Raw genomic sequence first — 12,516 nt, forward strand, 5'->3', positions numbered from 1 at the left:
AAAATTCACCTCAACTCAGGTCCGGATTTATAGTCCAACGCTCTACCACTGAACCATAAAGCCAGCTGGGAGAAGTAGAATTAAAGAGGTAGGTAGCTAGGTTTGTAGTGTTTTGTGTATTTTGACCTGGGATCAGTGCACGCAGCATAACATTTATAAGTTTATGTAGGTACATGGTGTTCAACGATGAACTGAATTAATTGTCATATGACAGACTGTCTATTGACAAAGATAATACTACACTATCATATATCAATATGCTATTGATATTTTTGAGATGATGTACAGGGTGGTCCACATTCGTTGCTCATCATTGGGATCTCCGTAACGTTCAGAAACACTGTGTAGGTTAAATGGGGGCAAATTTGCCCCTTTTTGTGACTAAAATCTTTTGAAAATAACTGAGATATCACCGAAAAATGACAAATTTCGTTTTCCTTAAACTAGCGGCTTCGGCTGCCAGAGTTACGCGTGATGACCACAGAAAAATAGAAGTGTTTTACTCCCGTCCCGTCTAAAATATATAGTCCATTCCATATTGAGCAAGGTGACTTCATAATCCCCTTGATATCGAGCGATAAGAAATAATCACTTTAAAAAGAACTTACATCTTTTATACGATTTTGTACACTTTATTCTTTAAATATGTTTAAAATTTATTTCACTTTTCCAAGTTTCCCTTGATAAAGGATGGGTTCTGTCCACGACATTACAAAGTACGCTAATAGAGTAGCATATTTTATATTCTATGTTGTAAGTGTGGTAATTTAATGAATCGTCCTGTACATATTCACTTTTTGTAACGGAAAATTGACATTTCAAATTTGAAATATCATAACCTCTAAAGTCTAAAGTTTTACAACTACAACTAAAATCATTTCAATTTTTGTACAATATACGTGACATAAATTTGAAAACATTTCAAATCCAGGTACGTATCTACTCCAGCATTTTCTTTTTCTATATAATCGTTAATTTCTTGCAGTAATTCTTGCCCATTATTCAATTGGTTTTTATGGATAAAAACACTAGAAAAGTATTGCAAAGTGCTTCTGAAGGAAATTTTGGTTTCGTATACGGTTGTGTTATTGAAGATGAATCTCTACAGAGAAGCAATATTGCCACAAACATCGTTATAGAATGTTGTCGGGTGTTCACTGGAAAAGCTCCTTTGAAAATTGTTGATAATGATTTACTGAAATTATTACGTACCTGTGTCCTGCACATAGACAGATTGAATGATAAGCTTTGTTTATCGTATTTGCGAGCTGTCTATTTCATATTTAAGTACTGTATGGAAAAGGTAAAACGTCTACTGTTTATCTTCGCAAATTCAATTTTTATTTGCAGGATCGATTGGATATGGTTTTTCAGTTGGAACAAATTACTATAAATAATTTTATCACCTTAGAAAATGAAGAATTGAAGAAGACCTACAATACCATTTGTTCTCTGTTCCACAATGCGCTCTCCAAAATGTCGACATTGACTCAATTTGATAGGAACGATCCGATCTACTTTCAGTTGTGCTTACACGCCTTGAAAATGTATTCCAAGTTATTCGCGAATCATATCACAATTGCCACTAAGGCGTGTAAATATTTACAAGTTTCAAGATGTTATACGTGTAACGTTGACTTACAATGTAAATATTATTTGACACTGTTTGATGTTCTCAAAGCAATTCGGGGAGAAGAATTATTTCCTGCATCTATTAAGATTCTCGAGCTTATTATAAAGAACTTGCTTCGACAAAATGAGTTTGAGACAATCCGAAGTATAGCAGCACAGATTAGATTGTCAATTGAACCAGCGGTGGAAGGTATATCCTTGGAAGTACTCGAAGTGATTTTGTCTGCAAGTGAGCTGCTAGTTGAGTTTGCTACACCCAATGGTGCGAAACTAATGCGAAAGCTTGAGGAACGCCTGCGGAATTTCAGTCGTTATCGTACAAAGTCAGATGAGTTCCAGTATGCATGTAAATTGCTCTACATAATTCTAAAGAAGTTGCTCGACCATTTCACTAGAGCGTCTCCTAGTGATTGGAAATTAAATATGGATGTGGGTGCGCATTTAGCCTTATACAAACTGCTAGGGGTTATAGTGCGTACAACTTCGAAGAGTGATGCTACTTGTCATACATCTAGTGGTCGTTGTGATGTGGATACTAATATACATTTTGCCACTAACGTCATGGCGCTAATCGGAGGGTTTACGAAATTTTCAATTGACCAAGAAGTGACCGTAACAAATTCTATGTCAAATCAAACATTTTTGTATTTGGAGCATGCATGTAAAAACCTACAAATTCTAAAGAGCAGAGGCTGTGATAATTGGAAATCGCTATGGGCCGAGATTGGTATTTTAATTTATAATGTAGCAGTCAAGTTATACTGTTTGAAGCATGGTGAGTCGCAAAGATACTTCATTCTCTTAGTGAAAAACTTAGTTACGCTGGAAGGTACTAGTTCATCAGAAATTTTCGCGATAGACGCATTGGCGACATCTTTGAAGTGTTTAATTGAACTTCATCTTGACTGTGATAATTATAGTAAATCATTAATGTTCTGTGCTATTTATATTCTGCTTCGACCAGAGTCGCATCATGCCCCATTCAAACAGTGGGTGACAATTAAATCTAAAGAAAAACAATCAGAATTTAGTACACAGACATTCCAAGAGACTACGATCCGGCAAGCTTTAAAGGAAAACAGAAACGAAATCCTTGCCATTTCTATGGAGTTCGAACAGTGTCTTGAACTTGTAACAGTAAATAGATTACTTCCATTGGAATTGGTAAGCTACGCAAATATGTGGCCCAGTCGAGTAGCAATGTTGGCTGCCTTCAAGGAGATATACAAATACTGTGACGTATTAACGACCGTAGATGTGTTAATAAATGCATGGGGGAAAAGTATAGCTTCCATGCATCCTGAACTGTACGATCTTCTGACGCCTATTATGCAAAGATTTGAAGAAGAAATTGCAACACTTCCTAATAACGTATTTCACCAACTCTCCTTTGCGCGACTATGCACAATGAAATATTACTCTCAGGTTGCTGAGATAAGGAGAAAGAATTCCAATGATATGACCAAATGTGCAACAACCAACGAATTCAGTAATGATTCATCGGACATGGTTGCATATTATACGTTCTTAAATGTAGAAGAACAGATTGAGATTATGAAATATTTAGTACAAGCTCTTGATGTATACAATGCACACATCCCAACATCCGTCACGCCGCACCTTATAGACTTATTGATGGAGATTTTTGATGTAGCGATAAACATCGGTTTTGAGTTTCGCTTGTATTGCAATTCATTGCAAGCGACTAGAGCTTGGTGGCTTTGTTTGAAAATATCAAGACTGTTACAGCACGACCTTTACATGCTGAAATCAATTGGGTTTCTACTCGAAAACGCAAATCTCAACAGCAACGGCACAAGAGGCTTATTAGCCGAGGCTGATTTAATAATCCAAAGGTTGAATGTCGCGACCTCTGAGTCACATGACGTGTTGGTCATGTTTTATGTAAATGTGAGCGTTATGTATCTGAAGAATCAACAAATACAGGAAGGTTACGAAAATTACGAAAAAGCTTTAAAATGGTTCCAGCAAATCGACAATAAAGAGGATCTCATATTGAGTGCATGGGTGCAATATTTGCATGCTCTGTATCTATTTATGCCATGCTCCTTTGCTTTGGGAACTCACAATGATAGCTCATTAGGAAAACTTTTACAGATTTCCAAGACTATTTCGAACTACACAAAAGAAAAAGGTACGTTTATTCAATTTTTTATGGTCCATTTGATCATATAATAACGACTCCGAACTTATTTATTAGTTAGAGAAGACCAAACTGGAGATTTTTTCCTCGATTTTTTCCAAATAAACCAAGGGCCCAAAAAGTTTCGTTTGGGCGCATTTCTTTAATTTTTTTAATTTAGGTTTTTCGCTGTGATTGTTCCAATTTTATATAAACTTCATAACACAAAATGCGTCTCATCAATATAGTACTTGCCATGGAACTAGCTTACAATATGAAAAACATAATCTCGAGGTGTATAAAAAAACCCAGCATATGTCAATGCTTGTAATGTAATGTACAATATGCTTAGTGCAGATATGAAAACCATATCCGATTTAAATATCTTTAAAGTAAAACCAAAGAGTACCCTACTCTTTGGTAAAACTTAAACCAGGTGCGAAATTCTTCTTGACAGAACAGCTTCCTAGCTCAAAACCAACTTTTGTTTGTGTTTAATACTTATTATTATTATTATTATTATTACTAATAAATCATTCATTTATTGTCTAAAGCCAAGCAACGTTGCTCCTGGTTAGTATTTGAATGGGCAACGCGATTTTTTGCTCACGCATTTCATTTACTTTATTAGAGGGACCTACCATCAACATTTGATTCAAATTGCTCCATAAATAAGAAAGTTGCGGTTTGCGCATGCGCAACACGATTTTTTGTGCATGCATTTTATTTACTATTGTTAGAGGGACCTACCATCAAAATTTCCTTTAGATTTTCCCGATTTTTTATTGTAATTATAATGAACATGAAGGTATCGAAAAGAAGGAATTCTAAACAAACCAATTTTCAATTTCACTTAACTGCAAAAATGATCTTTGAGATAGAAATCGCAAAAGAGAGCAAAAAAATTAAAAACGGCGCACGGTGTCCCAAGCGGTCACCCATCCACGTAATGGCCGCGCGAAACGTTGTATTAACTTCAGTGATCACACGACAACCAATGTTAGCAACGTACTATGCAGCTGTCGTGAATGTTGGTGTTCATTATCAGATGTTTTACTTTTTTCAACTTTTTTTTCTCAGTTTTTAGCGCATTTGCACAAAAAAAATGCGCTATTGTGGCCACTTTGTTCGTCCGTCCGTCCGGCTGTCCGTCCGCTCGTTCGTTGAGACGCTACTAGTTCTTTATCTTAAGAGCTATTGGTCTACTTTTTTCGCTATTTGGTTCGTTATGGTGTCGAGGCTTGCACCAAGGAAGGAATTTTTTCTGCCTTTATTGCTAAAAAAGTTATTGTAAAAAAAACCAACAAACCGTTTTTTACATGTTCCATAATTTTACACTTTTGCCGTTTATTAACGATCCTAGAGATCGTTTGTAATTTTGTATTGCTGTCTGTCGTCTGTCTATTGGTCTGTCCGTCTGTCCCTCCATCTGTCCGTGTGAACGATCACTTTGGTTAGAAATGTCTGATCGCTTTGACATCTCCGTTAGTTATGAACTGAATTGCATGAAATTCAATATGGGCATAGCCTTCTGCCATATAATACGCAATGCCAAAAGTTGAGTCGAATCGATTCAAAATTCACGGTGCCCTTTTCGCATCTCGAACATTTGTAAACCGAATTGCAACCTTTTTTATTTATAAAAGTATGTGAATGAAATTTGATACATAGGCACTTGGAATAGAGGAAAATCTAACGCCAGTTTTAAAATTTGGTTTTGCGCATGCGCAGTGCTCACTTTTTTATTTATGGAAGCATTTAAATGAAATTTGATACATTGGCAAAGGCACATAGAATAAACGAAAATCTAACGCCAGTTTCAAATTTTAGTTTTGCGCATGTGCAGTGCCAACTTTTTTATTTATGGAAGAATTTAAACGAAATTTGATACATAGGCACTTGGAATAAATGAAAATCTAACGCCAGTTTCCAAATTTGGTTATGCGCAGTGCTCACTTTTATTTATGGAAGCATTTAAATGAAATTTGATACATAGGCACTTGGAATAGAGGAAAATCAAACGCCAGTTTCAAATTTTGGTTTTGCGCATGCGCAGTGCCAACTTTTTTAATTATGGAAGCATTTAAACGCAATTTGATACATAGGCACTTGGAATAAAGGAAAATCTAAAGCCAGTTTCAAAATTTTATTTTGCGTATGCGCAGTGCTAACTTTTTTATCTATGGAAGCATTTAAATGAAATTTGATACATAGGCGCTTGGAACAAAGGAAAATCTAACGTTAGTTTCAAAATTTAGATTTGCGCATTCGCAGTTCCAACTTTCGTATTTAGAAAAGGATGAGGTTTGAAATGAAATTTTTCTTATAAACTGAAATTGAAGTGGCACGTCAAAAATGGATTGCACATTTGAAACGCTATCTTTCATATTTGTGGGCGGATTTTTACGATTTTAACAGAAGTTGCATCTTACAAATGGGAAATGAATGCAAGGGGAAATGCGCTTTTTGTAAATCATTTATCATGTTTTGTAATAAAACCTGGCACAATTTTTGTAGGTTGTACACAGAAAGATAAGATCTTTCGAATAACTTAATAAAAATGTTAGGTTGCAATTTGAAAAAAAAAGTTCGACGCCTTTGCGGCGCTTCGAATTTTTGTTTCAAAAATCCGGCCTGTTATTTTTCTGTTCTGTATTGCTAATATACATATACAAAATTTGAACAAAATCCGTCGAGCCGTTTTCTCGGAAAATTGTCAACATACAGACGGAAAAAATGTTAATTCTTTAAAAGTTGCTTAAAATGATCTAAAACGTCATATGATGAAATTGTCCAAAAAACGGCTATCGCAAGCTAACAAAATTGCTAGTAGTTAAGATGATTGAGGAGAACAAATCAATAATGAGATTCCTAGCGCGAGCTAGGTAGCTATTGCGATAGCCGTTCTTCGAACATGTCAAAATTTCATCAAATGTCGACTTTTTAGATCATTTTAAGCTACTTTTAAAGAATAAAATTTTTTTCCCTCTATGTACGATCGATAAATTCATACACTATATAAAATGGCAACAATGGCAATGGTAACTTTTGCGGCGGGGAATCGTGTGGGATGGGCCTTACTCGTAGGAGCAATTTGAACGAAATTTTGATGGTAGGTCCCTCTAATAAAAGCAAATGAAATGCATGAGCAAAAAATTGCGTTGCCCATTCAAATACTAACCCGGAGCATCGTTGCTTGACTTTAGACAATAAAAGAATGAATTATTGGTAAAAATAATTATAAGTATTGAACACAAACAAAAGTTGGTTTTGAGCTAGAAAGCTGTTCTGTCAAGAATTTGGCACCTGGTTTTAATTTAAAAAGGTGCTTCTGTTTGCATTTATTTTGTCTGCCCGTCCATATGGATCTACAGCTGCGGTTTTGAATTACCTACTTTTAGTTGTGGAGTTTTTTGCAATAGGTACCTAGGTAACTGTACCTGTAAGAAGTGCTGGTTGGCTTTCAAATTTTAAAGTTTTAGGGGGGGGGGGGGGAGGGCTCCAAGAATTATTTCCTAGGATACTATTTGGAAAGCAAAAAGTGCATAACTTTTACTTTTCTACATCTCCAGTGCATAATTAATACTTTACTAATTGCGGCAAACACATACAGAAAATACGTCGGACGTTGCGTTTTTTTTTAAATGGTTGGAACTCTGATAGTGACAAGAAGGTTACTAAATGGATAGTCCGTTATGGTAGTCCATCATCAAGGCCAAAATTACAAAAAAAAGGTAGCTGTTTTAATGACATTTTGCAATACGATACGTGTGTATGGAGTGATTTTCAAAACTGGCTTATCTCTATAACTTTATTTACTTTTTAAAATAAGGAAATGAAATTTGGGGATTAGATATAGGTAGGTAATGCAAGAATGTTAGTTCCGGTTTAGTCGGAAATTCGCCTAGTTTTCGATTTTTAAATGGAGCGCCTTGTCTTTTTTGTTTATTACGATACAAAATGACATACAGTACATGCAATTCCAAATGAGCAATGAGCATATTGCCATCCCGGAAGTCGGTTAAATGGAAGCCCTGTTGCGCATTTTGGGGCACAACGTAGCGCAACTTACAAAGGAAATTAATTCCGAGTATTTTTTAAGTTAATTTGAAAAACCCAAAAAAATTCGCTCATTTCTTTTTTTGTGACTTTATTTGAAGAGCTTTTTGAAAACAAATGATACTTTTTCATAGCAACCTTTTTTCCCCCCACAATCTGGCATAATTACATTTCAAGTTAGACGTTTCGGTTTCTTGAGGCCATCATCAACTTTATTTTTTGAAATACATACAGACCTGCATTTTTTATTTCTTGCTATGAGGTTACCTACCTTTCACGTTGTGTGTTGGGATGTTAGACTACGTATTTATCTCAATTATTTTGTTGCAGGGTGTACATCACCGGAAAGATTATGCTTGCTGTTTGAAGTAAATTGTACTATCATCCATAATTACAAATGGATGTACTTACCAAGAGAAGTTCGCTGTTATTCACGTGATTTGTTGGTCCTCGCCCAGAAATTAGTAATACCTTTAAGAACAGCTATCATTTTGTGTTACCTTGGCCATGCCGATTTGCAGAGCTCACGTATTAACGATTGTCAAGTGAAATTGGTCGGCCTACTGAATATTCTCGGCTTAGACCACAATAACTACGCAATACCAAAAGTAGCAATTTCAAACAATAGCAAAGACATCACAGTTAAAGAAGAAATGGGTGAAATAACAGAGAGATTTGGCGAAATTTTGTTGGATTGCCCTAAGTCGCATACAGATTTTGCACGGACAGGTTCTCCATCCTTCGCAAAAACATTCAGTTTACCAACAATGTTCACACACTCTAATGAGTGTCATTGCTATTACTGCTTAAGTGTAGAATATCAAATGTTAATCATAAACGTTGTGCATTTAGATGCCATATTAAATGTCACAAGTAATGACGACAAAGCAGCGGTAACTTGTTTTGAACAGGTGAAACAAATTTATAAAAAAGTATGTTTAGATAATTATATTGAAAAGCTGAACGATGTGGTGTCGTCCAATATCTTTTTTGATTCTAAAAGCATTTTGGTAGAATCATACTATGCTGTACTATTAGATTATACAAAGTATTTCAGTAGAAAAAACAACCTGTTGAAAGCAAAAGGTCTACTAGAAGAACTTATGAATTCATTTTCCACCAAAATCTGTTGCAATCCATACTTATTTAACGAAATATACTTGGAATATGCCACCCTCTTATTAAGAAATCCGAAATATAAGGAATGTCCAAAAGTTAAAACAAAGGTCACATTAAGTTTAGACAGCAATGACCACTGCTTACATACTCCCGAAAGTAAACAATCAAAAGTAATTTTCCACAAATCTTACAGTCCCAATCCTGAATCGCCCCCTAAAAAGACATGGAAAAGAATAAAATGCAATTTTTCCGATAGTGAAGAGGAACTCAATCCTTCTAGTAACAGCCAAACGGACGTTTTTACTCCATTATGCCCTAAAGAACCTGTTGCGCGCACTAATCCCAAAACGACAAAGAAAGCAGAAGAAATACTTAACAAAATTTCGATCAATGTTACCGAGGCGGACAGTTCAGTTGTCGTCCCACTTAGTCCTAATGCGTACACTCCAAATGCACTTAAAGCCGCCCAAGGATTGAAATCTCGAACCAAATTATTAACGAATAAATTAAAATTAGCCACAGCCCAACAAAACGGCGTTGTTGGAGGTAGATCGACTAAGGAGGACGTTAAACAAAGTGAGGGCAAAAATGCTTGCAAGAATTTAATGAACGAATTATGTGCAGCTGAAAAAAAAACTATATATAGGAAAAAGCAGAATAAGGATGAGAGGCCGACTAGAGTGACAAGGGCAAATGCCAGAGTGATGTAGTTTTTGTTGACGTTTGTGTTTTGTTTGTTTGTAAATATATAAAAATAATGTGTAATAAATGAAGTAAGTTACAATGTAAATGTGTTTATACTGTGTTTTGGTATGTTGTAAAGTACTCCTTTGCGAAATTAAAAAATGTTTCAAGGTTAATAGTGCAAACTTTCTTAATACCGACCCATTTTTCTATTGTAGCATTTCAATTTATCTCTTTGCTGTAAGCTATTTTTAATTAGTATATCAACGTATATGCATCATGCGCAGGTAGATATGTAGATTATAGGTGCTAAAGACTGAAACTTTATGCATTGGTTTGCATTTTACAAAAAGTATGCTATGGGATATACCAGAGCCTACTATATAACTACAAGCTGTCGCCTGCGATTGCTGACGTCATGAAAGAAGCCGATTACTCTCTAAAGAGTCATATGGGTGCGGGTATAAACATACAAGCATTTAGTTATTTATTTTTTATATTTAATCAATTTTGTCATTTTAATTGTAACCATGATGCTGCGTTTATGAAAGATTACAACTTCGAATTATGCCAAAATAATAAATTTTCAGAGAATAATTTACCTATAGGTATAACTAAAAAATCAGATACAACTGAATACCGAACGATCCTCAAGATCTTATAGCACATGCATCAGGCATTTATCATCAAGGACCATTTTAAAGTTTACACTTATAGGTGCGGGCCACATCATCAAAAAATCCACATAAACATATTTTGATTTTGTATTATTAACAAAATAATACAAAAAAAAACGAAAAATTAAAATCATTAGTACGCGCTCAAGAAAATGTACCGTGTGTCCTATTTTGGTTGAGACTGCAGTGTATTCCAGCTGTTGTTAAAGATAAGAGATTTGTGGTTTTCGCGACCCTGTGCCACTTTTTTGTGAAACAATGCCACACACAGAATCAATCCAACTACGTTTGTTTCTGAGGTGAATATGAAAAATTGGACTTTTTGTGGAATCTGACTATACCCATGTAAGATAGAAAAAAGGTAAAAACTGCCTATTTTAGGTATTTTTACGTAGAATCGAGTGACGTAGTAAAAAAAATTTGGACATCCGTTTCTGAGATTTAACCCAAATTTGATATTTTTTAAATGCAACACCTTGTCTTGTATGTTAACGTCAATTTTGTTACATTCTTTTTCGTGATTACATTAATGTATCATTCTAGATTTATTTACCATTTTTCAAAATTTTGAAATGACGTGTACCGTCAGCCATTTTTGTCGATTGGCATCGACTGCTTTAGTTACAATGGAAACGATAAACAAAACAAAATCTCCATGAATCCATGGCCTACTATTTTAAGTAGTAAAATAGGTTGTGATACATCAATGTAATCAGGAAAAGGAATGATAAGAAATTCACGTTAAGATATACAGCGTGATACCAACTTTGGGTCAAACCTCAGAAATTTTTCGTTTTCACCCTGTGTCTCAGAAACAAACGCAGCTATAGATTGGTTCTGTTTGTCGTATTTTACGTTTCACAAAACCGCAAGCCTATCTTTAAAAACAGCTGAGATACACTGCAGTCTCAACAAAAATAGGACACACGGTACAATTAAATTTTATAAATTACAATAATCATAATGGGCCGCAGGCTTCAGAACAGGGGGCCGCGAGTTTGACATGCCTGACATACAACATTTTTACAGGGATTGATTCTGTCCCACCAGATCAGCATTGCTTGTAAAGCAAATTTTTTGAATCGGAATTAGTTTTACTTTTATTCGAGGGGCATAAGCGTTAAATTATGGTACATTGCATAGGCATATGAAAAAAATGGGGTTTTTTACCTTAAGTTTTTTCATAAGCAGCACAGAAAAAAAATTCCTTCCTTGATGCAAACCTTGCAAAAAAATAGAACTAGGGAAGGACATACGGACGAAGTGGCCACAGTAGTGCATTTTTTTATTTTTGTGGAACTGTGCTAAAAAGAACAGTGTTTCCATGGAACAAGTTATATACAGTCCAATAAATCTAATAGGGAGGTGGCCCACTCAAATCACACATACCGAAAGCCAAACTATTCAAAAATGATATAAAGCAAGAATTTCGTAATTTTTACTGCTATCAAAAAAGCTTCTAATATAAGTGACATTTTGGGCCAATTTAAAAAAATATCAAACTCCAAAATTTGAAAATATTCGCTCGCTAAAGAGACACAAGGGAAAATCAAAAATTGTCAATATCAGAATGAAAAGAGACACGAAAAAATGTTTATTACAAAATTACTTGCAGAGTAGTCTGCCGTTTTCAAAATAAGTACATATACGATGTCAACAAAAAAGTTCCTGGACTTTACCTCATTTTTTTTATAGAAAACCCTGTATAAACTAAAAAATTGCATATCAAAATTTTCTTTTTTACTATATAACGTAATCGCAATAAATGGGGAAAATACAAGGGATTCAAAAAATTCAAAATGATATTAAAAAAAGAATTAAAAACAAACTGAAATTTTTTTATTTTTTTGAAAAATCTAATGCATTTTTTAAATTTCTTGAGTTTTATATTTTTGGAAGCGAATTTAATATGTTCTTTTTCGAATAAAATATACAGAGCGTTCAGAAAAATGAGGGTATGTCCTATAAATTTTTTACCTGATTCCGTACACTTATATTAAAACAGCAGATTATTTAACAGTCATTATAAAGAAACTTGTAAGAAACATCTTTCTATATCTCCTTTAATAAATATAGGTTCATTATTGACAATTTTTTGATTTTCCTACGTACATTTTAAATTGAAATATTTGAATCAAAAACTACCATAATAAAAATCTCTTTCCAAAATATAACACTACAAAAATTCCATATTGATTTTAA

The 12,516-nt window shown here is 34.5% G+C and overlaps 1 protein-coding gene across 1 annotated transcript; it reads left to right on the top strand.

The window, feature by feature from the left end:
* The first annotated feature begins 829 nt into the window (after positions 1-829).
* Positions 830-9,813, top strand: LOC116164764. Its single transcript, XM_031478984.1, has 4 exons — positions 830-931; positions 986-1,303; positions 1,351-3,787; positions 8,165-9,813. Exons 2-4 carry the CDS (start codon positions 1,016-1,018, stop codon positions 9,661-9,663), a joined length of 4,224 nt encoding a protein of 1,407 aa, XP_031334844.1. The 5' UTR covers positions 830-931; positions 986-1,015; the 3' UTR covers positions 9,664-9,813.
* The last annotated feature ends 2,703 nt before the right edge of the window (positions 9,814-12,516 follow it).

This window comes from Photinus pyralis, unplaced genomic scaffold (genome assembly GCF_008802855.1).
Source record: "Photinus pyralis isolate 1611_PpyrPB1 unplaced genomic scaffold, Ppyr1.3 Ppyr1.4_LG2, whole genome shotgun sequence".
NCBI lineage: Eukaryota > Metazoa > Arthropoda > Insecta > Coleoptera > Lampyridae > Photinus > Photinus pyralis.

Coding starts and splice junctions, on each gene's coding strand:
- LOC116164764 (XM_031478984.1), top strand. CDS start 1,016: ATGGATAAAAACACTAGAAAAGTATTGCAAAGTGCTTCTGAAGGAAAT. Junction 1,304..1,350: donor TTAAGTACTGTATGGAAAAG/GTAAAACGTCTA, acceptor TTTTATTTGCAG/GATCGATTGGATATGGTTTT. Junction 3,788..8,164: donor GAACTACACAAAAGAAAAAG/GTACGTTTATTC, acceptor ATTTTGTTGCAG/GGTGTACATCACCGGAAAGA.